This window comes from Erythranthe guttata, chromosome 9 (assembly GCF_056151865.1).
Source record: "Erythranthe guttata isolate IM_541 chromosome 9, IM_541, whole genome shotgun sequence".
NCBI classification, from domain to species: Eukaryota; Viridiplantae; Streptophyta; class Magnoliopsida; order Lamiales; family Phrymaceae; genus Erythranthe; species Erythranthe guttata.
This window is the reverse complement of record NC_142541.1, coordinates 15,759,276-15,781,674: the sequence shown is the minus strand read 5'-3', so window position 1 is coordinate 15,781,674 and position 22,399 is coordinate 15,759,276. Positions and strand designations below refer to the sequence as shown.

Here is a 22,399-nt window from a genome sequence, read left to right as displayed (position 1 = left end):
CGGTGAAAAAGAGTGTTTATGCTGCATTATTTGGAAAAAAAATAAAAATTAAAAGAACAACTTCGAGAAAATTACAGTTTTAGTCCCTCAAATTTGTACTGATATATTTTATAATTTGGTCTCACGTGGTCAGAAAAAACACATTTGATCCCTCATGTGTTAACAATTTCACATTCTTTTGTTGTTTCCGTCAATTTACTGTTAGTTCGTTAGTTAAGAGAGAGATATGCACATGCTCGATTCCGTTACTACCAACAGAAAATCGAAAAGAAGAAAAAAAAAGTTGACTAAAAAATGTTGACCAAGGACTAAGGAAGCATCCATTAGTCAATGCAATGCAAGCATAGAAATTCAAATTATAGATCCAAGGCTTCAAAAGTCAAAGAAATCTGCTACTAGCTACAGTTTGTTCATATCCACAGTCAACATGTTCATAATTGATATACATGATTTCTTCTATGTACAAAACACATATAAATACACCTCCTACCCCTCACTAACAATTAGTAGTAATATTCTGTTTATTTGAGGATTAATTATCTCGTATCTTATAATTTTAGAGTATTTAATCCATCAATTGAAATGGCAAGCAACAATGTAAAATCCGTCATGGTCACGATACTCGTTTTCGTCTTCGTTTTATCTCCGATGTTACCCACCGGTGACGCTGCTCGAGTCACCATTGTTCAAGGTTATCTCTCATCCTCTTAACAAAAAATCAATTTTTTGGTGATCATTGATATATGTTCTTCAAGTATTTTATTTTCTTTTATCATTTTTGTGACGTGTCATATATATTTTTTTTCCTTACAGAGGTACTTGCAACGAGGCCTATATGCCCTGCTTGTGTGTGTTGTACACCTCCACCGGCGGGATCTTGTTGTCGTTGTTGTGCTTTTTCATCCCCGATCGCGGTTGAGAAACACACGCCGTGATAATTTAACTACTTTCTTTAACCTTGCACTGTCAAATAAATAGTCAAATAAAATGGATTTATTCCACGAGTACTTCAGTATTTCTCAGTGAAACCGTGACGTAATAGTAAATCATGATTTATGAATAAAATGCATGTGTATTTTCTCAATTTCGACTACAAAGTCCCCCGAGGTAAGGTCTAGTTACGAAAAAATCCCTTTTTTTTTCCATAATTACATACACCCTTGAAACTTGTAGAATTCTTACATTAATACCCTTTTGTAGGTGGTGGATGTAAGAAATTTACTAACTTCAGGGGTTAGATGTAGTTTCTCAAAAATAAGGAGGTTTTTTGTAATGACACTTTGTCTCAGGGAGGTAGTTGTAATTTATCCTAAAAATATAACTAACTGAATTCAAGTTGATGGGCCACCAGTCCATTAAAATGTAGGTCCCATTATAGGCCTAGTCCATTGCATCCAAAAGGCCCATACAACATATTATAAGGTCCACTACAGAATTTTTAGGGGTGTATATGTAAGAATATAAACATTTATTAGAAAAAAGAAACAAACTCAATAAGAAATTCAAGAAGATTTATAACTAAACGAATATTTTGATATTTATATTTATTTTGGCAAAGCATACCTAACAACAGCTAGCCGAGCCAAATTTTTAGTCTTCAGCGGCCGACTGTATTAAGTGGATCAATGAACCTTGTATTAAGTGGCCGACTATATTAGCATTAACCTTGGTTTAAAAAAATTACAAGGAGATCGGTTACCGCTATGAAGTTTTATTGACTAAAAATAGTAGGGGCTAATAGCATGTTAGGTTAGTAGGAGGATTCACATTTTTTCAAACTTGCTATTAAATTCAAAGCCCGCTATTATTTGTTACTATTTCATTAAATTAGTAGCACCTCTCCCCCTAAGATAATTTAAGAGTAAAAAGCAGTTTACCCCCTAAACAAATGCCCGTTTTGCACTTTGCCCCCCAAACAAAAAAAATTTGCACGTTCTTACCTAAACTCCAATTTTTGTTGCACGGTGCCTCAAAATTGGAATTTTCAGGCCATTTTGACCGGAATCTTCCACACGTGCTTTTCACGTGAGTTTTAAAGGGGCAAAAGAGTCTATTCACTTACCTTCTTCATAAAAAAAGAACAAAAAAAAACAAAAAAAAAAAAGGAAAAAGAAAAAACAAAGAAAAAGAAGAAAGGAAAAGAAGGGTTGTGATCCGCCATTTCTACCCTCAAATCGGACATTTCGGGAACCGACTTCTTCTTCATCTAGATAAACCACGGCGGCACCGACGAGATCCCCTCTACCCTCATAATCGATTTTGTGGTGAATTTGAATATAACAACAACAACATAAATTTACGGTGGAATGGGTTTCTCTGAAGATTTTACGGTGACAACGTGCAAAACTTGCAGAGTATTTGCAGAATTGTGAACAAGAATCATTTCGATAGAATATGCAATCTTCTCGAGGAACCTGGTGTCGCAGCTTCCATTGTCTACGGTGGTTCACTCGACCGAGAAAATTTGCTAGTACCCTTTTAATTTCTTATTTATTTATTTAAATTTATGTTTTCGGAGAATTAAAATATTCGACAATTACAGGATGATTGAGCCCACAATTTTATTGGATCCTCCACTAGATGCTCAGATTATGACTGAAGAAATATTCGGGCCTTTGCTACCAATCATCACAGTAAGAACCCAACTCATCAATATTTGTACTTTTTTATTGAAATAAATTTAATTTCGTCTCTGATTTAAAAAACGTCTCGAATTGCAGCTCGATAAAATTGAAAAAAGCATGTGGTGTTCCTCCGGGAAGAAAACTAAGAGAAACCCATTCCCATTCCCAGCCAATTGCAGATTTTCCCAGCTTCTTCTTCTGCTTCTTTTTTTTTGTTTTTTTTTATGAAGAAGGTAAGTGAATAGACTATTTTGCCCCTTTAAAACTGACGTGAAAAGCACGTGTGGAAGATTCCGGTCAAAATGGCCTGAAAATTCCAATTTTGAGACACCGTGCAACAAAAACCGGAGTTTAGGTAAGAACGTGCAAATTTTTTTTGTTTGGGGGGCAAAGTGCAAAACGGACATTTGTTTAGGGGGTAAACTGTTTTTTACTCATAATTTAATAGGGGGTGACTAAAAAGGAAAAATATAATTTTATCCTTCAAATTATATTTTATTATTGTAAACTAAGTGGTTTTATAGACAATTCATATGTACTAACTGATTTTACCAAATTTAATAGAAAATTTAGGCAGCGGATATATGCAAGCCCATTTTTTTATTAGTTCAAACCCACATAAAGGAGTTTATTAGTTCAAGCTCGTAAATTAATTTAATTTTATTACATCAAGACCAAACATGACGAATATACCCTTATCAATAAATAATACTCAAATACAAACAAATTCTATTTTTAATTTGTTCAAGACCAAAAAAAATTAAAAAATAAAAATAAAAGTAACAAAAAACAAAAAGAAAATAGAAAAAACTCACAACTGCCGCCACCAGACCGTCGAGACACCGACCCAGCGAGACTTCCCCGCACCGGTGACGACCAGCGACCCACCCACCGCACCACCTCCACTGCACCATCACCCCACCACCATCAACAAGTCATTTTTACTAAACTTTTGTTTGTCAATTCAAAAATATTAATCGAGCATTGATTCTTGATAAATAAGCGTGGATGAACATTAATCTATGTTTACTTCTTGTTGGGTTGCAATGTTTTAGCCGATTTTGGAAAAAAAATTGAGATCGAAATAAAAAAAAATTTGTGTGTTTTCGTTGGTTTCCCAAATCGGTTTATCCAGACCGATTTTGTATACGAAAATCGGCGTCACAATGCCGATTTTTGTTAACCAAATTGGTGACACAACGCCGACTGATTTTTTTTTTTTTTTAAGATTTATGTTTTTTATTTAGTTTTGAATTTCATTAAGGGTAAATTAATATTTTTATATTGGAGGTCTTGAACTAATAAGAAAATGGACTTGCATAAATTCGCGCCAAAATTTAATCTAAGAAACCGTACATGCTACTAACTAAATAATTAATGAGTCAGTAGGAAATTAATACAATCTCATATAATCCAGTCTTATCCAATATAGATAATCGAACGAACTCTTGATCTATTAATAGAGACTTAAGAAATGTTGGAGGGCATGACCCCTGGTCCAAAACTAGCTTCGCCAATGCTACCGATCGGCGTACTTTGTGACAAATATCAAAGATATTTGAAGAGAGTGCCCATATTTCGATCTATTTACAACTTTATGTTAAAATTGCAATATAAACATCGCCTACAATCAATTATACACAACCGTGTGAAAAAAGCAGGAGTTTAATAAAAGCTGTCTAAATCTTTTACTAAAAAAAATAAATAAGAAAAAATAAAAGGTTGTCCAATAAATGCATTCGTTACACACATTTATTAATTCACCTTGCAGGGTGGTAACTCTAACACGAAAATACATAGGCCAAAACCATTCATTAGGCACATATACACATCAGTGTATGTATTATTATGTGTATATAATTTAAACAAGAAATAAAATGGTATGAATGGACTATAGGTTTAATGAAATGTCACACCCGGTGGAATACATAGAGTGATTTTAAACCGTAAATTCATACAAATAATCACTCACTGTGCACACGTACACATGATTGTGTGTTATTACGTGCCGATTTATAGTTTAAAATCACCTGATGTATTTCAGTAGGTGTAACATCTACAACGAGTTATCGACGGTAATTAGTTGCACATCGGTCACAGTATTTATGTTTTCCTAAAATTCATGTACATGTGAAAATACATGCACACAACTGCACATGCACAAAACAACAATTTGAACTTAAGGAAAAACATAACATTAAATACAAAAAAAACAAAGACAAAAAAAAAAAAAAAAAATTACTTGTGCATCTTTTTTTTTTTTTCTTTTTTTGGGACCAAATTATTGATTAAAAAAAAATTCTTAAATTGGCACTTAATTTACAACTCAACTTTTTTTGACAATTACTTATACCACACACTTTTTTTAGCACCGAAAAACTTTATTGCAAGCAATAAATCATTCGATTACGACTTCTGTATATATATATAATTTATTTGGTGTATAATAACAAAAGCCAACTATTTCAATAAATAGATAATTATAAATAAAAAAAAAAAAGTAATAATGTTTATAGATATTTTTCTCTTGAGACAAATAATTTGTGAACAAATTAACTCAAATCACATGCAGCCATTACTACACACCCTCGTGGCCGCAATCCAATGCGTTTTCTGTATATATCCCCCAACCACTTTTGCTTCTCAATTTCTTAGTTGTTCTTGACAATTGACAACTATCAAATTTTTATTTATTTTATTTAATTCTCTTTTAATTATCTTTCTAATAAATATAACGTGGTCTTTAAAACACACGCACCCACAAGAATTCGAACCCTTGATTTTTGAGCGGACCCCACTTTGGGAGATGTTAGTATCATTAAGGTGGTGTTTGCAAAAGTTTTTTGAAAGTGATTATGAGTTTTTTTTCTTCCCATAATCTGTTTTCAAGTGTTTGCAAAATCAACTTTTATTTTTGCTTCTCTTAAAATAATCTGCCTTAAGCTATTTTTTTTTTTAAAGCACCCATAACCCTACTTTTTCTATTTAAGTTCATTTTCCGAAATATTCGCAAACACCCTCAACTTTTAAAAATAATCACTTAAAACTGACTTAACTCACAATCACTAATTTCTGTTTTTAAATAATCATTTGCAAACACCACCTAAGTGACAAATAGTGATTTTGTGTTTGGCTCAGTTTATAAGCTCTTACAAAGTGTTTGGTAATTTTTTTACAAAAATCTTGAAAATTCCAAAAATAAGAGTTGGAAAGCTTTTAATTTTTATTTTTTTAATACGCTTGCCCCACTTTTTTATTTAAGATATTGTAATGAGTAAAAATAGCTATAAGCTCATCATCCAAACACTTTAAGGTGGTGTTTGCAAAAGCTTATTTAAAAGCAGAAGTTAGTGATTGTGAGTTAAGTTGGAATGAAGTGCTTATTTTTCAAAGTTGAGGGTGTTCGCAAATTAATTAAAAAAACATCTAAAACAGAAAAAACAGGTACATATGTACAGAATAAGCTTAAAGCAGCTTATTTTTAGAGAAGCAAAAGCAAAGCTTATGTTGCAAATACCTAAAAACAGATTATGTGCAGAAAAAAGCTCATAATCTATTTTTAAAAGCTTTTGCAAACACCACCTAAGAATTAATTCAAAAAAATAAGACGTAAAAGCTTATCAATTCTAGCAACAACTTATCTGATGTAAGAGCTTATCAGTTATTTTGAATAAGCTTAGGCATGGTTTTTTTTTTTTTTTTTTTTGTTGGCTTCTTCCCTAGATAATTATGTGCATAAGGTTGAGGAAATCTGAGATGAAATAAAGGAGGCTGTATTAATTAAGTTGCAAAAAGCTTTTAATGCCGCAGAACTACCTTTCGAGAAAATCTATTAATGCCAATCCCAACGCTCATCCACCATTATTCAACACTGGGGAAGACTCTTTACCACCAAACACACACTTATACACACACACACACACACATATATATATATATAAGTTCTTGAAAGTAGCCTTGAGAAACTCAGGCTCTGAGTGAAGTAAAAAAAGAAAGAAAAAGAAAAAATGGGAGTTGTTTTAGCATATGCATTGTGTTTTGCATTGTTCTGCATTAGTGTTAACTCACAGTCAGTCACTTTAGTACCGGCGATCATTACGTTCGGAGATTCCGTAGTCGATGTCGGAAACAACGACTACATACCCACCATTTTCAAAGCAGATTATCCTCCTTATGGCAGAGATTTCAAGAACAAACAACCCACCGGCAGATTCTGTAACGGCAAACTCGCCACCGACATCACCGGTATAAAAAAAATTATTAATTTTTTTTTTTTTGTAATAATGTACAAGAATTCGAGTTCAAGAAGTTCGTTTTTTTTTTTTTTGGTTGGCAGCCGAAACTCTGGGATTTACGAGCTTTGCGCCGCCGTATCTAAGCCCACAAGCATCTGGGAAGAATCTTTTACTAGGAGCCAACTTTGCTTCTGCTGGTGCTGGATATGATGACCACACATCCCTTCTAAGTGTTAGTACAAAAAATAATAAAAAAAAATATTAAATGTTAAATAAAAAAAGTTTAATTTTTTTTTTTTAAAATGTATTTTTTGCAGCATGTAATTCCACTGTCACAGCAGTTGAAGTATTACAAAGAGTACCAAGTAAACTTAGCAAAGGTAGCAGGTAGTAAACAGGCAGCATCAATTATTAAGGATGCATTGTACCTAGTTGCTGCTGGCAGTAGTGACTTTGTCCAGAACTACTACATCAACCCTTTCCTCAACAAAGCCTATACTCCCGACCAGTATTCCTCGTACCTCGTCGGCATTTTCAACAGCTTTATCAAGGTATATTTATATATTTATGTTCAAGATCCATTTACACATGTCAATTTTTCACTAACCTTCATCGAGGTAAAATACTCAAAAAGTTACGGTTTTTTTGGCCAGTTCTCGAGTTTATTGTGTTTAATACTAAAAAAGTTACGATTTTTTTTCGAGTTTAATAATATTAGCCAAAACAATTTGGTATACAAATCCATAAATGATGAAATTTTAGGAGGTAGTTTGCTAAGGCCTTGTTTGGTTTCTAAGATCATATTATTATTCAAGAAAAGGATGAAATATTCTTATGAAAACCCGATTATATTGTTGGATCATGGGAAATTCAATAAATAATATCCCAATTAGCCAAGATTAGAGTTTTTTCCACAATTGCGGGTCGACGCGAAAAGTTATTGGACTAACCAAACATCCGTTAAAGTCCAATTATCTGATTAATCAGGGCTAATCTGACCAACCAAACGAGGTCTTAATAAATTGAATGCAAGGAGTTTTTTAAGATTAATAACCATTTTCAAGATTCATTTTTTTCCACATCCAACATCAAGAATTAACGAACGAAATGAAAAATTCATCGAAACAGGACTTACATGGGCTAGGAGCAAGAAGAATAGGAGTCACTTCACTACCGCCGCTAGGCTGTCTCCCGGCGACAAGAACCCTCTTCGGTTTCCACGAAAGTGGCTGCGTTTCCAGAATCAACACCGACGCTCAACAGTTCAACAAGAAGATCAACTCGGCCGCAACTCAGTTGCAGAAGCAGCTCCCAGGCTTAAAGATCGTAATCTTCGACGTATTCCAGCCCCTTTATGACCTCATTGCCAATCCTAAGAAAAGTGGTAATAACCACAAACTAATATCTTTTATTACAAAACTTGTACACGATTCCTAATACGAACCGACAGTTAACTGTGAGTATGTGTGTGTGTGTTTGTGTAGGCTTTACAGAAGCAACGAAAGGTTGCTGCGGGACCGGAACAGTGGAGACAACATCGTTGTTGTGCAATTCTAAGTCGTTTGGAACTTGTAATAACGCATCTCAGTACGTGTTTTGGGACAGTGTTCATCCGTCCGAGGCTGCTAATCAAGTTCTTGCAGACAGTTTGATCATTCAAGGCATAGCCCTTATTTCGTAATCTTGCATTAATTTATGCTATCTGTACAACAATACAAGGTCTCTAGGGTGTTTGCTTCCTCCGAGACATACTTTGTTTTGTTTATTTGTTATATCTTTTTTCTTGAATTTCTCGTTTTTTTTTTTCTTCATATCGTCCTGTCCCTGAAGGGAAAATTCGGTGAGCTTGTTATGTAATGGTGATTTGTTGTCCTAATAAAGACAACTATGTATTGGAACAGTTAAAAGCTTATAAAGGGCAGCAAATTAAGTCTACGTGATTGAATTACACTTCGATCAATCTTGTTTTGAACAAGTCGAGAAACTCACACGAGTCCGTTAAATACTAAATATGCACAACACTGTATTTCGCGCGCAAATTAAGACTCTATGCATGAACCCGAGAAAATTATCGAAACAACACAAATCAAATCAAACAAGTTAAAACTTTCACCATGCACAAACATCATCACAAAACACATGTCAAATTCATAGTTGACTGAGTAAGAAAACGTACCATCACAAAGGAAACGCTGACGTAAGCATAGCAGAGACGGCCCGAAAAGCAGCGGGACCCACAAGTCCAAAAGTCTTCGAGTCGCCTTTCTTTAACAACTGGATGCAGATCACCCACATGACGCCAGTTCCTTTAATGGTCCCTGTTTTCTCATCATCTTTATTTATATTGATATTATTTCAACACATTATTAATTACTAGTAATTTTCATCTCGTAAAACTCCCCTTCTCTTATTACACTTAGATGTTTAGATCGGTACACAGAAGTCGAAATACACTATTTCAACAATGCTATTTCTTTACAGCTATCTCTCTTTCTTTTTTTATTTTTCCTTTCTATATTGAAATCGAGACACAAACTATATAAACATTCCTAACTAACATAACCCTTCGCAACACATCCCGTTTCTTACAAGGCAAACGAGGCTGATCTTCGGTTGTACTGTGATTTCACACGAGAGCCCTTAAGCGCTTCGGCATATTTCACCAATTCTTTCTTTTCCGCATCATTTTGAGCATTTTGATGGCTTTCATCGTATTCCGAGTCGATTGTTCTGAATATACTCAACGAACCATCTTCACTAATTCTTCTAGAACAATTGCTGCTTTCTCCATTAGTACTCTTCGGACCCCGCGAATAAGAAGATCTCTGTATATCAAGAGAATGTGCAGACCTACCTCCCACGGAAGATGTTCTCGTTGTCTTCACAAGACCACCACCACTCTCGTTTTCAGACACATCTAATGTTGTCTGATTATGATTCAGGCTGTCTTTTCCTCGCCATAGCTTCATCAACTTGCCAAAGACTCTCGTTTTCGTTGGATGGTTTGTTTTATTCTCCGACGAATTCTCGACGAACAAATCATCGTACGAGCCTTGAGAAAAGGACCATCGGTCGGAATCGAAATCGGTTATATTGATATCTGCGGGGCCCGTGCCTTCTTTGTGTGCGTATTCGAGTATGAGCTGTTTGGCTTTCTTCTCCGATTCGGGGCTTAATGTTTTGCTCAGGTCCCTCGCGATGGTTTTACCGGCGGCAGGCTGGTGATTTCGCATTTCATAGCGCAGGCAAGCGTTAATCCATCGGAGGTAGACGAGCTCTTCGATGTCCGTGCAACGGTCGGCCTGGATTTGCTCGATTTCTTTACTTAAATCGTCCTTTTGCTGTCTTAAAAGCTGGTTCTCTTCTTTGAGTGCTTCTATCTGATTATTAGACAAAAAAAAAAAAAAAAAAAACTGTAAAATTCACATAGAACAGCCGTGATCCATTGATGAACTACTAAGGATTTGTTTGGCTAGTGGATATTGAAATGAGGAAAATGAAAATGCAAAAGCAAATGAAAACAAAGAATCCGTAAATATTTTCGGAAAATAATCGGAATATTCGGAAATTCAAATCGGATAGGAAATCGGAATCTAATACGTATTCGAAATTCGTCCCGAAGATAATCGGAAAAATCAGAATCGTAACTTTCGGAATTTGGAATGAAAAGTGTTTTTTTAAACCCGAAAAATTTCGAATCAGAATCGGTGGGATTCAGAATTTCCATTCCTAATTTTACCTACTAACCAAGCAGAAAAGCTATTTCACCTACTCTTTTTCATCATTTTACTTCGAATTTTTCCTTGATCCAAACGAAGGCTAATTCCTAAAAGAAATAAACAAAATCAAGAAAACATAAACAAAGGATATTACCTCTTTATCATCTAAATCGGATGCAACTCGCGTTTGTGCAAACTCCAATTTCTGAACTAACTCAAAGTTCTCCATCTTCAACCTGTAGTTGCACTTCTTCATCTCCTCAAACTCCTCCTCCAATTTCAAATCTCGATCGATTTCGAAACCTTTCTTTTCTTGGTTCTGTATCTTCATCACTCTTTCTTTAAGGTTCAAAATCTGCTCTCTATTCTGTTCGGCGTCAAACGTAAGTTTCTTCCTCAGCATCTTTATCTTTGCTTTCGCGGATTCGAGCTCTTTCACAACGTTCGCATAATCCGCCACTTTTTCCTCTAATTGTATTTTATCCAACTGCAACGTCTCGATTTTAAGGTTGTATTGTTTGATCTCCATATTGTGCAATCGTAGCCGGTTTTGGAGCTCCGCTACAGCAGTTTCCTCTGCTCGAAGGTCGTAGTGACACATAAGCAGTTGGTTTTCCAGGAGTATCTCTCGTTCTTCGAGAATTTGAACCTTACTTCGTAGATTCCTAATCTCTATCTCGTGTTCGTTTAAGGATTGCATGTTTGTCCCCGGAGAAACATCGTCGGTTGTGACAGCTGTCTCGTATTCTCTTACGAGCTGGTTAAGCTCGTGTGAGAGAAAACTGTCTCCTCTGTCTTCACTGCTTCTACCACTTGAAGGGAGATTATCGGAAATCGAATTCCGAGGTGACACTTTTAGGAGAGAGATATCCTGCAAGAAATAGAACAATATATATATTTCAAAATCGGAAGCAAAACAAACAACGATATCGAATCTGATGATCACTCTATTCGATAGCACACGATCAGGAAAATACGTCTGAAAATTCGTGTAGTATTTATCACGACCAAATACCCATAGTTTAAACGAAAAAAAATCCGAAAAAAAATGTACTGATCATTTACAAATTATCCGGTGCAATACAAACAAAGCAAAAACTGCACGGGGGTTTTACGGTACCTGGAACGCACGATCGATTTCCTCGCTTGAATCGACCGGACTGTTCTTACCTGTACATCAAGCAATAATCGGATATAAAATCGGAACACGGAAACAACTTATTTTAGGGTTTTAGATTAAAAAAAAAATTAAATTAAAAACCTGGATTAGGCAGTGAAGGTTTTGGCTCGGAGGGTTTAATTCTTTTGCTTCTGAAAAATGTGTAGACAATCCCACCAATAGACAAAGCCAAAGCCAACCCGAATTTGATTATTACAGGGTTTATGGAAATATCCCTTTTGTCTCTCACCGCCATTTTCAAAACAACATTCAACTCAAAAAAAAAAAAAAAAAAAATCTCTTACAACAACACAGAAGATATAAACATAAGATCAGAAGCTACATGAACTAAAAACTCTTCTTTTCCATTATCAGAATCAGCTTCTTCTTCAATCTGAAACATACACAATAATCATTGATCACGAAAACCCATTTGCGGAAGAAAAAAAAACCCCAATTAAAAAATTCCCAAAAAAACGAGGTGACTTACAGATGAACAGAGGAATCCGGTTCGGCATCGAAGGCGGTGTTTAATTTGAATTATTGGTCGGTTTCAGACATTCATTTAGGTTTTGTTGAGCTGAAAAAAAGAATTTAAAGTTTGAAGTTTGAAACAGTTGCGTAGGAGCAACCTTTTATTAATTATTCTGCTTTTAGCTTAGAGATTCAACATGCAGACCTTCCTTTTTTTTTTTAAATTAAAGTTTGGCTCTTCAAATATTTGTCTTATGTCATATTTAATCAAAATGTCCTTTTATTTTGGCTAAATAGCACTTAAACCCCTATAGTTTAAACTTTGTGCACACGATGCCCTGTAGTTTGAATTTTGTGCACACGACGCCCTTACCTTATACTTTTAATATTAGCATATAACCCGTCTATGATATTCCACTTCGTAATAATCATGTTCATTAGGAAGGTGATTTTTTTTAAGTACGAGGAGGGTAAGTGTTTATATTAAAATACAAGAGGGTCATGTGCTACATTGAAAGTGTAAGGGATCATGTGCACAAAGTTCAAATAACACGAGTAAGTGCTATTTCCTTTTTATTTTTGTGCAAAAATAAAATTTTTGACCCTTTTTTTAATTTTGTTTTTTAGTCATTCTAACTGCAAATTGAATATGTTCATCTATTTTTCTTTTTTGGTTAGAAGTATATGTTCATTTATCTATATCTCCACTAGTATAAGTGTCAATATTCGCATCCTCAACACCTCCTTCCAAATTCAACCCCTTCGTTTGTCGGAGAGTACATCTGAAGCCGGTGTTTAGTCGGCAAAGACAAACTAATCGGCCGAAAAAGGATAAAAGCAAGACAGAAAGAGACAATAGGGAAATAAGTGTATCGTAAGTGAGTTTCATGCAGATCTATGTTTATTGGGCCGGCAAGGTACATCCATCTTGGCCCACCCAATCAATTTCTCGACGTCTAAGCTCATTTTTAGGAGTTCGGCCCATACTTACCAAACTGATCCCATCAAGATCAAAATCCTATGATTAAAGGAGCCACGATAAGTCGATAACTTATCTTAACAGAATGTATCATCTATTTCAAAATAACTTATTTTTTCGAGAAAATCGAGTCGGTTTGAATCTACTCTGTTTCTTATCCTCCTTTTGTTTTTCATTGTGTTACGTACGTGTGGGACTAATGTTCCTCATAGTTATTACAAAGTTAGAAATGTTGGTAGATGTTAATTTTGTTTATAAATGATCAAGAAAATTCTGCACAATACAAGAGAAGGATAAATGGCCACGTGCATTAAGCATGACAACAAGATTACAAGACTAAAAAGAAAAAAACGAAGGTCACATCCCAAATTAAATTTAGGTCCCAAAAATAAATTAAAAAAAAATCCCAAATTAAGTAGATGATTGTGATTTGTTCATAAATTTGTTCACAAATTCTCATGCACGCCAGCCCAAAAAGTATGTGTCCATAATATGTTGTAAATTAATGCAAATTCAATCGAAAGTTTCATATGAAATTAGGTTTCGTAGATGTTATATTCAATGAAATATATTGAGTGATCTTGCACTATTGATTACATATAATAACACAGACGCTCGTGTATATGTGTGCTTAGAGAGTAGGTATTTGTATAGATCTACATCGTAAAATTCCGAAATTCAGAAATTTGTTCGATTAAATATTGAATATGGGCGATATTATTTAATTCGCCCCCGGTGAAATTTGTAGTAGTTATTTTGATAATTGAAAACAATAATTGAATTTTTGGGCCAAATTTGTTCGATTAAGAATTGATGGTCCAATGGGCTTTTTGGGTATTTTTTCCAAAATAGTGAGTTATTATAATACCAAGTGGGCCTATCCAGAATCTCCATTAGTCCATTGTACTACCTAAAAATTTGGCAATTTGTTCATTTTCACATAATTTTGACTTGTGCACATTTTCTATATTTAAATTATTCGACCGAGTTAGAATATACGTTTTTTTTTTATAAGAAGTCCGAATCTACGTTTTAAATCAACCTTATATTGCATGATTAATCTTTGTAATGTATACAGATACGAGATGTGATAAATATTGTTTCAGTTTTAATAATACTGTTTAAACTTTAAGAGTGATTTTGATAATTTTAGAGGCTGAATTTGACAACATTCAAAGCAACGTATTGTTCGTTTTTTAAGTTATAATCAGACTTGAATCACCAATATTGAATGAATCCACGAACACTACTCACAATTTTGATGTTTTGAAATATCTAAAATTTAGAACGTATCTTGTTTATGCATAACTTTGTCATTCAATATTCATTCTATCTAATTCAAGTTGAATTAGAAAGTTAAGTCAAATGACTACAATTTTCGTATTTAAAATTTTGCTAAAATCATACAAAACAATAATCAAAATTAGGTTCGAAATTTAAACGATACTAATAAAATTAAACGATATTTAACATTTCAGAAAGTCCATTTATTTTGTTTGCAATCTATTGGCGTTTCAATTTTCATCAACATTTAGAATATAATTAAAAAGATCCACTACATTCGAATTTCCCGGGTATTCATCGAATCAAAAACCCTTCACAAAACCCTAATTAAATCCCCAATTCGATTACCAATTTTATCCCCCGTCTTTGATGCAAGTTTCCGACATGCGTGCATTTCGATCAATTCACCTCTGCAAAACCCTCCAAACCATCTCCACCGGAAATCCTAACCCCATTATCACATGCTGCAGATCTCGTAACAACCCTCTGTTCACTAAAACTTCCCACCGCCGCTTCCTCTCCACCGCCGCCGCCGATGAATCATCCACCGCTTCCAGCTGGTCCGCCTTCCCCAACTCACAGCCGCCGTCCGACTCAGCCTCCCAAAAAAACCCTACGGTTCAAACTATTTACGACCCTACCACCGGCCGTGTCGTCACCAAGCGAGAATACAACGTCAGCAAAGAAGTTGAAAAATCCGAGAGCACACCAACAACTGCCGAAGTAGGCAGCAGGGTGTACGGAGATGTCATAGGTAGCAGTAGCGTCAGGAGCAGCAGCATGAAGAAGAAGGGGAAGAGCAGGAGCGTTCATGTTTGCGAGAGCTGTGGGTATTCCGATGGGCAGTGGTGGGGCACGTGCAAGCAGTGTGGGGAAGTCGGCACGATGAAGCGGTTCACCACCGAGAGTGTTGACCGGAAAGTGAGCGGCATGCAGGTGTCTGAAAATGCGGTTAGATCGTGGCTGCCGAAGGATACGGCTCCTGTCAAGCTGACTGACGTGTACGGTCGGATCGACGATTCAAATTGGCGAATACCACTGTAAGTGTACCTCAAATATATTAGTCAATGTTGCTGTATAAACTGTTCTTCTATTGTACAACTGTAGTTGATTATGTTGTTGTGGTTTGAATTAGTTAATATAGGGATTTACTAGGTTTCTTCGACTTTTTGTAAATAGGTCTGGACTGTTTGGAGCTGAAGTCGAGAGGGTTCTTGGTGGTGGTTTAGTTCCAGGTATTTCGTTTGGACGCCTTTTTTTTATAATTCATAGTTCATTCAAAGTGTTGACCAGGACTTTTTGAATTGCTTCTATTAAAATATGAGTCATAATGAGAGGAAGAGATTATGATTTAAACAGCCTTATAGTTATACTTCAAAATTTTATTTTGAAGTTTATTTTGCTAAAATTATGTGATTTTATTACATAAAGAAAGGAGAAATAGAAAGAGGAAGCTAAAGTATGACTTATTAAGAAACCTAGTTTCCTCCATTAGCACTGTTTAGTTTTTTCAAAAGTAAATCAATTTTGGAATATGTATAATCCAGTGCGAATGAATGTAATAGTCGATGGTCGCAAGTCTAGACCCTAGACATAATTTGGAAACAACTCATGGAGAGGTGGAATACTTTTCTCATCTAGCATCGTAACTGTGTAGTTTGGATTTCGTCTACTTGTCTTTGTTTCTTCCTAAAATGTAGTTTGAAATTGACTAGTTATTTTTCGTACAGGTTCTCTAGTATTAGTGGGTGGAGATCCTGGTGTTGGTAAAAGCACGTTGTTGTTACAGGTATCAATATTGTCCTTTGATGTTTGGTTGCTCATGTAATACTATATCAGGAAATTTTATTTGGAACTTAATATTTCCTGTATGTATGTGACTAATATTTTACTTTCTGAATGGAAGATTGCTGCATTGATAACCGAAGGGACGGATGCAAATATTCCAGGTCGGGTTATATATGTATCTGGGGAAGAGGTATGTCTTCTCCGAGTGTAGATATTACATTTTAGGACTTGAAATGGATTTTTCTTATTTCTAGATGTTGGACTCGTGAATTTTTTTGGCTATGCTGTGGAAATATACCTTTTTAGTTCTTTTATGTAGACCACCTTACATTATTTTCCTGGTTCTGCATATTTCTCTACGCTGACTCTGTGACTCACATCATCAAACTGCACTGAGGATTTAGAAGATTAATTTTGGATCTATTCCCTATTTACTTGTGCCACTGACTTCTCTTTTAATGGCAGAGTGTTGAGCAAATTGCAAATAGAGCTGACCGTTTGTCTATTGAAACGGACGAACTTTTTCTGCATTCTAGTACAGATATTGAGGTAAATCTTCTGAACATGCTCATATGCTTACTTGGAAGATGACAAAGGTTATTAATATCTACCAAAGCAAATAACTTTTTGTGGTGTATACACTGTTCTGTCAGACTTGCAGTTAGTATTGATTAAAGCTTCTTGATAGCCTGTGGTGTTAAAGGATTGTGTGTGGCTAAATTAGAATTAAGGAAATTGTAAAAGCAAAGATTTTATAGGGTTTTGAATATTTTATTTTATTAGCTCGCTATGTCTCAATGTACTTTATACATGAACATGCTGCCTTTCTTCAGGATATTCTAGAACACGCCCAGCATCTTTCTCCGAGGGCGTTAATCATTGATTCTATTCAGACAGTCTATTTAAGGGGAGTGACTGGAAGTGCTGGAGGTGACGTGCAGGTTTGTGACTTTCTGATTTGTTAGTCCTCTGAAAAAATATATTATCAGTTCATAAAATGCAATTCATTTCAGTTCAATCATATAATGATTGCTATTAGGATTTAGGAGGAACATAGTTTTCTTTCTCTGGTGTTCTAATATGCTTTGACTTTGTTCCTTTTCGATCAGTTATGCTCGACACTAAGAATTTTCTGCTTCAGTATTTGAACTGTCTAGTTTGACATAGTTATCATGTGACAGGTGAAAGAATGCACCTCAGCCTTACTACGATTTGCTAAGAAGACAAACATTCCCGTTCTTTTGGTGGGTTCAATTGTTACATTGTTGTGAACCTTAGAAAACCGAAAATTTTATATTCTTTACATTAGGGACTTTCCATAATTGTAATATTTTCTCCCTAATTGCAGATTGGACATGTGACAAAAACTGGAGATATAGCTGGACCTCGTGTCTTGGAGCACATTGTTGATGTCGTTTTATATATGGAAGTTGGTATCTAATTGAATCTTTTTTTTTCAAGAACCAGTATTAAATTTCATGCATATCATGCCAACCACACTTACGATGGATGTTTCAGGGGGAGAAATATTCAGCACATCGATTGCTAAGATCAGTGAAGAATCGATTTGGCTCTACAGATGAGGTATTCCTTAGTTTTCAGTCACAACAGAACTTTTTGGTGCCCGTTTATTTTTCATTATTTGTTCAACTATCAGGTGCTTTGACTGTATCTTGACAAGTGACTGATGTTTTTTTGTGCCAGCTTGGAGTTTTCAAAATGTCACGGTCAGGATTGGAAGGACTTTCAAATCCCAGCGAGATGTTCTTAGTCGATCAGCACTCCGATTCGGACTACCTAGCCGGGTTAGCTATTGCTGTGATTGTGGATGGATCTCGAGCATTTCTCATCGAAATCCAGGTACTATTTTTTTCAATTACTGGTCACAAGTTCAATGTATTGAATGCAACAAATAACTTGGGAGGGTAACCAACCTATTTAGCACAATTGCTGATACAATAATCTTATGAGCTTATTTGCACTGAAACTTGTCAAATATACTATTTGATGGTTACGAAATTTTCCCTTTGCTGACTTAATTTAATTGTTATTATTTTCTTACAGGCCTTGTGTGTAGCTGGGTCATCGGTTGTGAGGCATTTAAACGGTGTTCAAGGAAGCAGAGCTGACATGATTATTTCAGTGAGTCATTAATCCATTCGCTGCTTGTTCAGTTAAGCTGTATTTTGTAATTGACGTGGTTTTGGATTTTCATAACTAATTGTGATACCCGTTAAACGAGCTTCTGTTTGATAGTATCTAAATGATCTCACTGTATGTTCATTCTGCAGGTTATCATAAAGCAAGCTGGTCTTAAGCTACAAGAGAATGTAATATACCGATTCTTATTTTAATCTTTTATTTTGTTTTTTTGGTTCCTTTTTTCTTTGTTGACAATTATGTCTCGAATGTGATTATGTTCATGATTTGCTAATTTCCTACCTTTTTTTTTTTGTAGGGTATCTTTCTTAATGTTGTTAGTGGGGTTAGCCTTACTGAGACAGCTGGGGATTTAGCAATAGCAGCCGCAATTTGTAGCAGGCATGTCGTTAATAAAGATTCTTTAGTATATTTTTTCAATTGGTTGATATTTATTTAGGTATTTTACCGCAATTTTCTCTTATCTAGTTTAATTCGGCATATGTTATTGCATTTTTTCAGCTTCTTGGAATTCCCAATACCCAATGGCGTAGCGTTCATAGCGGAAATCGGTCTTGGTGGTGAACTTCGTATGGTAAGTGAAATCGGTCTTGGGGAATTCCACTTAATTTAGCGGAAATCGGTCTTTGACTATAAGCACACAGATATATACATGTATTTTTTTATATATCTATTTATTTCGAATATAGGTACCGCAATTAGAGAAACGGATCAACACTCTGGCGAAGCTTGGGTATAAAAAGTGCATCGTCCCCAAGTCGGCGGAAAAATCTTTGTCGGATCTTCAGCCTCACGGAATGGAGATTTTGGGATGTAAGAATTTGAAGGAAATGATTAACACTGTTTTTGTAAGAAGCTGACATCTTTGTCTAACCTAAGAATTTGTGTATATTTTTGTAGCTGTAAAATTAACCACTGTAATTTCTTGAAATCATATTTTGCTTTTGTTACACCTAGTGAAATACATTTGGTAATTTTTCATCTTTGATTTGCACACAATTACACACATAAATTTGTATGGATGTGTACAAATATACAGTATGACAAGTTTATCGAGAGTAGCATATAATAAATTTGTGTTTGAGAAATTACACTCAGCCCCTGTAGCTTGTAAATTTCTTACACTCACTTCCCACAAAAGGGTGTTAATGTAAGAAATCTACACATTACAGGGGTGGATGTAATTATTGAAAAAAGAGGGGTTTGTTCGGAAATAAATCTTGCCTCAGGGGGTGATGTGTAATTTACCCATTGATAAGCATTAAAGCATGCTGCATGTGGTATACTAAGAAATAATTGGGCCCATTATGTATCTGACCCAATTAAACCCGAATTGTTGATATGGTAAATAATATAAAGCTAGGCCCGTTTTGTGTATGGCCCGATTACAAAACGGGCCCATTATCTTATTCGAATATACCCCTCCGCCTAGCCGCACCACTACCCTATTGTTTTCAACCACCGTATGTTTGCCGCCGACGGTCGGCGCGAATTCTTAATATCTTTTAACCTAGTTCTGTAAATTTCAATTTTTTGACGCAAAGTTACCGAACCAAACAGTTTATTCTTAAGCCCCAAATCGAATTTACGGTAAACACACACACACACACACACACACACACACACACACACACGCGCGTGCAAGTGATCAGGAAGCAGGATTCAAATCTGGTGTTCTAGATGTCGTTCAGAGGGAGAGGCGGCCGCGGCGGCGGCCGTGGCGGCAGATTTGGTGGCGGCGGCGGACCGAGGGCCACTCCAGTTCCTTTCGAACTGTTTCCGGTAATTATATTTTTTTTTAATTATTTTTTTTTTACAATTTTACTTGTGACATTAACTTAATTATGATTAATTTATGTGTGATTTTGGAATTGATTAAGTGCATTATTTTTTAGGATATTGCGGGTATAGGTAAAGCTGAGAAATGTCCTGTTGAGAAGCATCACTTAATTAAGTGGTCTATGGGTCTGCAGGCTTTTAGCGAATCCTCTCCTTATTATTATGAAGATCGAGGCGAACTCTCGAAGAGTACGTTTTTTCGACCGTTTTGTATAATTTTCCTCCTGTAAATGCTCTGTGTTTCTGTATTCATGGTTCAATTTGAATGATTAGGGTTTATTTAGGGTGATGTTATTCAAATTGGTGAGATAAATTTTGTTTGCGTTTTATGAATCGTGCCAACGTAAAAAAAAAGACGGGCATTTGTTATCACTATTTGTTATTACGAATTGTGTGATATATGCTTAATTTTGCTCGAGAACTATTTGAAATTTATTCAATTACTAACTTGAATCGCAACACGTTACGTATTCTTGAAAATGTGGCTGCAGAAGTGGTAAAACCGGACATAGAAAGATATTCCGATAGGGATTCGCTAGCAAAGCGTAAGCGAACAATCGAAGACTCGATAAAGCTGGGCGAAGATTACATGCCTAGAGAACTAGTTAGAGGTTGATGTTTATACCTACATTTGAAATTTTTTAGTTTGTATCATCGTTTTTCACTGGTTGCCTTTTTTTAATATATAATTATTATTATTAATGGATCAGGTGATAAGAAGGGAAGACGTGCTGTCAAGAGAGTTCGATGGAACCCCGATTCAGGTATATAATGTGATGAATACTATTCTTATTCGCGGTTACATAATTGGATGAAGAGTGTTTTATTATAACAATCTTGTTTTGAATTGAAAAATATTCACTTCAACTATGATTCGTGTGATGAACGATTTGTGAATTCTTACAGCTTGGCAGAGATTTGATATGTTTGATCGACGTGAACAGAAAGGCGAGGTATATTCATTCTCCAACGTCTCAAGCGAATATCTATTTTTTTGTTATTTGATATTTGTTGTGTCTTCTTACTGAACATTGCTCCTAATTATTATTTTTCGCTGCAATTTCAAATTTATAGGGCAAAGAAGATGAAGATGAAGAAGATGAAGATGAGGAAGTAGAAGATGACACAGACGGAGAATTCAGCGACGAGGGTGATTATGAACAGGTATAGTAGATAGATTACATTTACTCGATGACTTTCATTTGAGTTTTATTTAATTTAATTCCGTGTAATGGATTTCCCATGCGTCGTAATATATATTATCTGTATTTAGGATTTACGTGCGTATGTGGCTAATGTTAGTTTCGTTTTACAGAATGAGGACTTTGATGATGATGAAGATGATTTCAATATGGCCGAAGAAAATGGTATGCTTTAGAATTTCCAATTTCCGATTTTTTTTTTAAATAATACATTTATAGAGTTGTCATTGGCTAATATATTAATTTGTGGTATGGCAGAGGAGCCGTATTATTGATTTTCTCGTAACGGGATTGCTGGACATATCTTGGTTGGACATATCTCGTAACGGCATCGACAGAAGTTCGCCTGTTTATACCTATTTATTTCTCAGTTTTTTTTTTCTGTGCATTTTAATTAATTAATGCTAACATAAACTCGAATTTTCGACATTGTTATGGTTCTTGAAGGCAGACTCAAATTACTGGTTGCATTTCAATGTATTTTTTACAGACCAAATACAATACAGCATTCAAATTTGAATAATTAGTAGCAATTTTCTCGATTGCTACTATCTAAATAAAGATAATTGGGAAAATTACACTTTTAGTCCCTGAGGTTTCCATCAACTTCACATATAGTCCTCCTTGTTCGTAAAAAATAGATTTAGTCCCTTATGTTTCAAACATTCAATACTTTTGGTTATTTCCGTCATTTTCCATTAATTACTAATGGAATCAAACATGTGTGTCCGTCATTATCTTAATTGACAGACTAACGGTAAATTAACGGAAATGATCAAATTTGTTAAATTATTGAAACAAACATAGGGACTAAATATTTTTTTTGTGAACATAGGGACCAAATGTTGAATTGGTGCAAACTTGAGGGCGAAAAACTGTAATTTCTCCAAAGTTGGAATATTGAGAAATTATTGTTATGGCTTCCCACTAAACGAC

At 35.2% G+C, this 22,399-nt stretch overlaps 4 protein-coding genes across 4 annotated transcripts; 3 read left to right on the top strand and 1 right to left on the bottom strand.

Moving 5' to 3' along the window:
* Nucleotides 1-5,277: 5,277 nt before the first annotated feature.
* LOC105975653 (GDSL-like Lipase/Acylhydrolase superfamily protein) lies at nucleotides 5,278-8,794 on the top strand. The gene is made up of 6 exons (XM_013000846.2): nucleotides 5,278-5,447; nucleotides 5,733-6,869; nucleotides 6,961-7,091; nucleotides 7,177-7,410; nucleotides 7,988-8,243; nucleotides 8,344-8,794. The coding sequence occupies exons 2-6, from the start codon at nucleotides 6,632-6,634 to the stop codon at nucleotides 8,538-8,540; spliced, it is 1,056 nt and encodes a 351-aa protein (XP_012856300.2). The 5' UTR covers nucleotides 5,278-5,447; nucleotides 5,733-6,631; the 3' UTR covers nucleotides 8,541-8,794.
* Nucleotides 8,795-9,239: 445 nt separating this feature from the next.
* On the bottom strand, nucleotides 9,240-12,476 carry AR791 (actin binding protein family). The gene is made up of 5 exons (XM_013000845.2): nucleotides 12,228-12,476; nucleotides 11,840-12,131; nucleotides 11,699-11,748; nucleotides 10,733-11,449; nucleotides 9,240-10,239 (listed from the first exon to the last, which is right to left on the bottom strand). Exons 2-5 carry the CDS (start codon nucleotides 11,991-11,993, stop codon nucleotides 9,445-9,447), a joined length of 1,716 nt encoding a protein of 571 aa, XP_012856299.2. The 5' UTR covers nucleotides 11,994-12,131; nucleotides 12,228-12,476; the 3' UTR covers nucleotides 9,240-9,444.
* A 2,165-nt stretch (nucleotides 12,477-14,641) lies between these two features.
* On the top strand, nucleotides 14,642-19,403 carry LOC105975650 (DNA repair protein RadA-like protein). Its single transcript, XM_013000843.2, has 15 exons — nucleotides 14,642-15,514; nucleotides 15,654-15,709; nucleotides 16,205-16,263; nucleotides 16,381-16,452; nucleotides 16,728-16,811; nucleotides 17,096-17,203; nucleotides 17,444-17,506; nucleotides 17,611-17,691; nucleotides 17,781-17,846; nucleotides 17,967-18,122; nucleotides 18,327-18,404; nucleotides 18,554-18,592; nucleotides 18,721-18,803; nucleotides 18,924-18,996; nucleotides 19,112-19,403. The coding sequence occupies exons 1-15, from the start codon at nucleotides 14,844-14,846 to the stop codon at nucleotides 19,280-19,282; spliced, it is 1,860 nt and encodes a 619-aa protein (XP_012856297.2). The 5' UTR covers nucleotides 14,642-14,843; the 3' UTR covers nucleotides 19,283-19,403.
* A 449-nt stretch (nucleotides 19,404-19,852) lies between these two features.
* Nucleotides 19,853-21,933, top strand: LOC105975654 (DNA-directed RNA polymerase III subunit). The gene is made up of 8 exons (XM_013000847.2): nucleotides 19,853-20,204; nucleotides 20,318-20,450; nucleotides 20,753-20,872; nucleotides 20,972-21,025; nucleotides 21,168-21,214; nucleotides 21,336-21,425; nucleotides 21,577-21,628; nucleotides 21,722-21,933. The coding sequence occupies exons 1-8, from the start codon at nucleotides 20,103-20,105 to the stop codon at nucleotides 21,736-21,738; spliced, it is 615 nt and encodes a 204-aa protein (XP_012856301.2). The 5' UTR covers nucleotides 19,853-20,102; the 3' UTR covers nucleotides 21,739-21,933.
* The last annotated feature ends 466 nt before the right edge of the window (nucleotides 21,934-22,399 follow it).